The sequence below is a fragment of the Nicotiana tomentosiformis genome, chromosome 1 (assembly GCF_000390325.3).
Source record: "Nicotiana tomentosiformis chromosome 1, ASM39032v3, whole genome shotgun sequence".
Taxonomy (NCBI): domain Eukaryota; kingdom Viridiplantae; phylum Streptophyta; class Magnoliopsida; order Solanales; family Solanaceae; genus Nicotiana; species Nicotiana tomentosiformis.
The window spans coordinates 48,666,017-48,673,618 of record NC_090812.1 but is presented as its reverse complement, the minus strand read 5'-3'; the positions used below and the strand labels follow the sequence as shown (position 1 = coordinate 48,673,618).

Here is a 7,602-nt window from a genome sequence, read left to right as displayed (position 1 = left end):
AGCTCCAATATTATTTACAGTGTCTGTGTAATGACCCGGTCGGTCATTTTGAATATTAAAGCCTTATTTCCTCTATTTACTGCTTATTCTATGTTCAACTATAATTATGTGACTTGTCGGGGAGGTTTCAGAATGAATTGGAACACTTAATTCCAAGATTTAAAGCTTAAGTTGAAATAATTGGCCAGATGGCGAATTATGTGTAAACAACCCCGGAATGAAATTTTGATGGTTCCAATAGCTCTGTATGGTGATCTTGGACTTAGGAGTGTGTTCAGATATTTATTTTGAGGTCCGTAGTTAAAATAGGCTTGAAATGGCAAAACATAAGAAATTAAGTTTGGAAGTTTGACCGGGGATTTGACTTTTTTTATATAGGGATCAAAATCTGATTTCGGAAATTTGAATAGCTCTGTTATGTCATTTATGACTTGTGTGAAAAATTTGAGGTCAATCGGAATTGATTTGATAGGTTTCGGCATCGAATGAAGAAGTTGGAATTCGTTAGTTTTCGTTAAGCTTGAATTGGGTATGATTCGTGTTTTTACCATCGTTTGATGTGATTTGAGTTCTCGATTAAGTTCAAATGATGTTTTGGGACTCACTGGTATTTTTGGTTAAGGTCCCGAGGGCTTCGGGTGGATTCCGAATGGTTAACGGATGAAAATTTGACTTAGGCAAATATCTGGAAATTTCAAGTTCTGGTGTAATCGCACCTGCGACGAAATGGTCGCAGGTGCGTTACTGCAGGTGCGGTTGGCAATGCGTAGAAGTGGATTGGGTCTGGCCTAGGGCTGCATCGCAGGTGCGTGAGGACTTCCGCATCTGCGAGCCGGCAGGTGCGAGCTAGGCACCACAGATGCGGAGTGAAGGAAGGGCAGCTAGAGTCGCAGAAGCGGACAACTTCTCCGCAGAAGCGAGTCTGCAGAAGCGATGAAGCCGCATAAGCGAAGGAATTATCGTATCTGCAAAAAGGCTGATGCGGTTAAAAATTTCGCAGAAGCGAAAACCCCTGGACAGTACAAAAACAGAGGGGTTCCGACCTTTTGCCCTTTTTTAGACATTTCAAGCATGGGTTGGGCAATGTTTGAGCGAGATTTCACGATTTCTTGAGGTAAGTCACTTATGATAATTTGTAGTCAATAATATTGAATTATCTAGATTACGTGTTTTTGAGGTGCAAATCGGGAATTTGGACCTAGAGATTTGAAAATAAGATTTGAGGATTTAGAGGTCGAGTTGATGTCGGAATTTGGTAAAATTTGTATGGTTGGACTCGTGGTTGAATGGGCGTTCATATTTTGTAACTTTTATTGGGTTCTGAGACATGGACCCCACTGTTGATTTTTGAGTTGAATTTCGGATTTTGTTGGTAAATTTAGTATTTTCATATGGAATCGATTCCTATAATTTGTGTTGATTGTATCGAATTAATCGTGACTAGATACGAGACATTCGGAGGCAAATTCGCGAGGAAATGGACTATTGGTATAAAGAACTGCACGGTAAGTAACACTTCTAAACTTGGTTCTGAGGGTATAAATCCCTGAATTATGTGTTATATGATTGGTATGAAGGTGACGGACACGCTAGGTGACGGACGTGTGGGGGTGCACCATAGAAATTGTGACTTGATTGATTCCATGGAGTTGCATAATCAAATAATCATGTCATTATCCACATACCCTCCACGTGTTACAGGAATTGAGCTGAGACTCATATTAAAGATCATGTTTAGGCTATGTGCCGATACTTTTGGGACCTACAGAGGTCATGTTGTTGTTGAATTAATTGTTTAAAAATTTAATTTGTACTTAGTCACACCTATTATTTGCATATCATATCTCAGTCTTTGTTGCCATTCATTGATACATCATATCATTATGTCGGGCTTATTTTCATGACTGGGTGAGGCCGAGGGCCTGATTGTGAGTTATATTCATGGGATCGCGCTGCACGCTGCAACATGTTTTATTGATTTATGCCTGGACATGGCTTATTATAGTGCATGGGCTGCAGGAGACCCACCGGAGTCTGCACCCCACACAGTGAGCGCAGTGGATCTTATATTTGGGATGGAGTTCCCTAGTCATGGAGTTGCCATATATATTCACATTTGGGATGGATTTTCCAGGGCATGGAGTTGCCTTATTTATTTACATTTGGGATGGAGTTCCCAGGGGCATGGACTTGCCTTATTTATTTATATTTGGACTGCATTGGCCATATACAGTACTGACTGACTGACTATCAGTTGCTATTTTGTCACGCCCAAAAATCGGGTAGCGCGACCGGCGCTCAACCGAGTGAACCCGACCGAGCAAGCCTGTTAGATTTCATTCTACCCAAATTTATCCATGAATAGAGATAATACATGTTATCATTAATTAGGCGAAAATGTATTCATGTCTACATTACTAATTCATTTCCAATTGTTTCATCATTTTTAAAGTCTCAAATGGACAAGTAATACATCCACAACATAACATAGTTTGTCTTTCCCCAGCACCAATACACAACCCACACTATGTTTAAGAAGCCTCTATAGATAAAGATGAGTACAATGATAATGCTGGCAACAAGGCATCGGCTATACCTCAAACGGAATACACAAAGAACAAAAGATACATGACCCCGGGATGAAGTGGGGCTCACCAAGTCAGCTAGGAAGTAGGTGTACTTCTATCACTGATCAATATCTCCTGCTATGGAACCACCTGCATCCATTTAAAGATGCAGCGCCCCCAGCAAAAGGGACGTTAGTACCGTCGAATAGTACTAGTATGAAAACTAAACACCAATTTAAGAATTCAGAAATACAAGATGAATATGATGAACCAGTGTGGCAATAGTATAATATAGATACCCGTCTCAACCATAGCAAGCTTATTAAAAGCTATAAACAACATTTATAGGATTTAAGATGAGATCCTCTATAACCATCTTCACACAAAGCGGCCCCGCCGCCTCACCTCAATTTATGCAAGTGGAGGTGTACGTACAATACCACAACTCAAATCAAGCGGCCCTGCCGCCTCACCTCAATGTATGCGGGTGGATGTATAACCACAGTACCAAGAACCTACACAAAGCGGCTATGCCGCCTCATGCCAATGTATGCGGATGGTGGTGCCACAACAATACCAAAACTATACACAAAGCGGTCGTACTGCCTCACCCCAATGTAAGCGGGTGGAGGTGCAGTCCCACAATACCATAATTCCTACACAAAGCGGTCATGCCGCCTCACCCTAATATATATGCGGGTGGAGGTGTATCACAATCACAATCTCTACACCATAATCCCCACACAAAGCGGTCATGCCGCCTCACCCCAATGTATGCGGGTGGAGGTGTAGCACAATCACAATCTCTATACCATAATCCCCACACAAAGCGGTCATGCCTCCTCACCCCAATGTATGCGGGTGGAGGTGTATCACAATCACAATCTCTATACCATAATCCCCACACAAAGCGGTCATGCCGCCTCACCCCAATGTATGCGGGTGGAGGTGTATCACAATCACAATCTCTATACCATAATCCCCACACAAAGCGGTCATGCCGCCTAACCCCAATGTATGCGGGTGGAGGTGTATCACAATCACAATCTCTATACCATAATCCCCACACAAAGCGGTCATGCCACCTCACCCCAATGTATGCGGGTGGAGGTGTATCACAATCACTATCTCTACACAACTTGGCATAACAACTTTCACATAAATCACGACTAGAAATTATAACATGTGGATACATAATCCATAGTTTGGGACACATCCTCAATTTATAATACAATATGATAAGAGCATTTGAAACACGGATTGAACATATATCTTCATCACAGAACTTATCGATTTATAATCAACATCTCGAAACTTACAAGGATAATGGGAATTCCAATTCTCAAAGAAGAGTTTAGCCAACATACCTCAAGTGAGCTTCCTTAAACTCTAAAGCATTCCGGAATTCTTAGCAACTTCAATCTATTTTAGAAATATAACAAATTTAACAACAATTAGGAAGATGATTATGGTTCTAGCTCATTTGAGCATTTTATCAAACACTAGGTGTGCATTAAGTTTTCAATATCCTTTTATGGAGGATTCCATCATCCCACAACCCAACCTCTACCATTTTTAGCTCAACAATCTTTCTACACCCCTTGATAACACATGCATGTACAATAACCAACCCTCTTGCCCAGAAATTATCTTGCTTATTATCCATTTCTACACAAAATTCGAAATTGAGGGTTAGGGTGTAGAATCTTACCTCTAGGATGAAGACCTAGTAAGTTTTCTTTCTCAATCTTCCAAAACTTGGGCAAGAATTGAAGAACAATTATTGGAGAACACCTTCTCACTCTAGGGCACCCTCTCTCACTCTAAAATGTCAGATTATCTCTCAAAAATGGCCCAAAACGTGTATTTAACGAAGTAGGGTCGGGTTTTAAAAACCTAAAATGAAGCTCCGGAACAGGTTTTGCGGTCGCATATGCGATCGCATAATGGTTATGCGGACCGCATATTGGTGTCCAAAGTTGGCCAAAATCTGTCTGTGTATGCGGTCACTATGTGGTCCGCATAACTGTTATGCGATCGCATAATGCACCGCAAAACAGTTATGCGGTCGCATAATCGACCGCATAATTTCCCCGAACTGGCCCTTCTCCTGCTCACTTCTGCGGCCATTATGCGGCCCGCAGAGTGATTCTGCAGTCACATAATGGACCGCAGAATTATATTTTTCTGCCAAAAACTTTTCCTTTTTATTCTCGTGCATTGTTCAACCCAAAAAGTTCGAGCCACAGCTCGCAAGCTCGCCGCGAAGAATTTCTATAACCCTCAAACACGTAAGCCTAGTCCGGCACCATAAAACATTATTTGCTTTGCATATTTTACCGGGCTTTACACTTAAGTTCTTTAAAATTTTCCGGGGTGTTACGTATTTATATTGAGGGATAGATCTTCCCTGGGCTAGACCCGCCCGTACAGTAAAGAGTGATTGATTACTCTGAGAGTGTGAGTACGTGATGCTTTCATGGTAGTATACCATATACAGCATTTACATTGTCATGTAGATATAGAGATGTCATATTCCTCATATCATACAGAGTTGATTTATCTTACTTGTATTGAATTTACCTGTTGAACTTGAAAACATGCCTACATTTATGTACTGTTATTTCTATATTGGTTTGTACCTGTTGAGCTCGTCACTACTTTCAGCCCAAAGGTTAGTCTTGTTACTTATTGAGTACATGGGGTCAGTTGTACTCATACTACACTCTGCACTTCATGTGCAGATCCAAGTATATCCAAATACGGCGGATGTTAGATTTCAGAAATTTATCTATTTGAGACTATCAACGTAGCTACTTGGCATCCGCAGACCTTGACTCTCTTCCCTTTTCTGTTATTTGTATAGTTCTATATTTTCAGACAGTGCTTGTATCAGTCAGACTATGTTATCTTTTAGATGCGCATGTACTCAGTGACACCGGGTTTTGGGAGTGTAATTGTATCAAATATTGTGGGATTTTCTGTTAAATCTAATTATTATGTTTTAAAACTTAAACGAATTTGTGATTTATTGAGATTGTCAGCTTGCCTAGTATTGAGATAGGCTCCATCATGACAGATGAGATTTTGGGTCATGACAAGTTAGTATCAGAACCTAGGTTACATAGGTCTCACGAGTCATGAGCAGGTTTAGTAGAGTCTTACGGATTGGTACAGAGACGTCTGTACTTATCTTCGAGAGATTGCCGAATCCTTAGGAAAATTTCACTTTCTTGTATTCTTGTCGTGTGACTTATTGATTCCGGGGACTAAACTTCTGTTATTCTATTCTCTTACATATGGTGAGCACACATGCTACTGGATCAGACGGCCAACCACCGGTGCCACCGGTTAGGGCCATGAGAGGTCGGGGCCATGGTAGAGGCCGGGGCCGTGGTATAGGCCGAGGTGCAGCTAGCACAGCAAGTAGAGCAGCACCTATAGACCCACCAGTTGCTCCAGCTCAGGAGCAGGTTCCGGATATAGTTAAGCCAATGGGACCAACTCAGACTCTAGCTATGCCTATTGTGATTCCACGTCTTCAGGAAACTTTGGCCCAGATATTGACTGTCTGCACTAGCCTTGCTCGGGTGGTTTTGGCTAAGGCCGCACCTGCCACTTCTCAGGTTGGGGGAGGTACTCATACCCCCATCGCCCATACTTCAGAGCAGGTAGTGCAGGGACACTAGATACCGGGGGTACTACTAGTCCAGCCGGTTGCAGCTACGCAGGCCCAGGTGGCTCTTATTATGAATGACGAGGAGCAGAAGAGATTAGAGAGATTTGTGAGACTCCATCCTCCATCATTCAGTGGAACTGAGTCAGAGGATGCTCAGAACTTCTTGGAGACCAATGGGGTCTCATTTACTACCTTTTAGCTGACTGGGACAACCTTCAGATGGTGGGAGGCTTATGAGAGGAGCAGACTAGTTGGTGCAGCACCACTTTCATGGCATGAGTTCTCCATTTTTGTTTTGGAGAAGATTGTACCACAAACCCGTATAGAGGAGCTGCGCAGGCAGTTCGAACAGCTCCGTCAGGAGGACATATCTGTTACACAGTATGAGATGAGGCTTTCTGACTTGGCTCATCATGCAATTTGGTTGGTTCCCACTGAGAGGGAAAATATTAGGATGTTCATTAATGGCCTCAACCAGCAGTTTTGTTTTGTTATGACTCTGGGAAACGTAGCAGGTGCTAAATTTGATGAGGTGGTTGACAGTGCTCGACGGCTAGAAATGGTCCGTACTCAGGAGCATGGGGAGAGGGAGGCCAATAGGTCTTGTGGTCCAGGTAATTCTAGTAATGTTCCTTTTGGGGGACGGTCCTATCACAACAGGGGTCGACCTTATAGGCCCGCTGCTCATCGTGGCGCATCAGCTAGCCATGGTTCATACAGTGCTCGACTGAGTCAGTCATCTCTTAGTAAACTTCCAGGTCAGAGTTCATCTCGTGCACCATCAGTTCAGGGTTTATTTGTACCAAGTTATTCTGGTAGTTATTCGGGTTCTCGGGGTCCACCTCAGTACTTGCCGCCATTGTCAGAGAAGTGTTGTTTTGAGTGTGGAGATTTGGGTCATATGAAGAGACGTTGTCCCCACCTCTTGCGAGATCCGGTTCAGCAGAAGAGTCAGGCTGCGACTCCCGCACCAGTTATTTCACCACCCGCCCAGCCAGCACGGGGTGGGGCATAGAAAGCTAGAGGCCGCCCTAGAGGGGGAGACAGATCAGGTGGAAGTCAGGCTAGATTCTATGGTATTCCTGCCAGACCAGATGCAGTTGCCTCAGACACAGTAATCATAAGTATTGTCTCAGTGTGCCACTGGGAAGCTTTTATATTATTTGACCCTGGTTCCACGTATTTGTATATTTCATCATATTTTTCCTGTTACCTAGATATGCCCCGTGAGTACTTAGTTTCACATGTTCTTGTATCTATGCCAGTGGGCGGTACTATTATTGTGGACGGTGTATATCGATCGTTTATGGTAACTATTGGGGGACTGGATACTAGAGTTGATCTATTATTGCTTAG

At 42.9% G+C, this 7,602-nt stretch overlaps 1 protein-coding gene across 1 annotated transcript; it reads left to right on the top strand.

Annotated features, from left to right (window-relative positions):
* The first annotated feature begins 5,866 nt into the window (after positions 1-5,866).
* LOC138906427 (uncharacterized) lies at positions 5,867-7,261 on the top strand. Its single transcript, XM_070195150.1, has 2 exons — positions 5,867-6,193; positions 6,446-7,261. The coding sequence occupies exons 1-2, from the start codon at positions 5,867-5,869 to the stop codon at positions 7,259-7,261; spliced, it is 1,143 nt and encodes a 380-aa protein (XP_070051251.1).
* Positions 7,262-7,602: the final 341 nt, after the last annotated feature.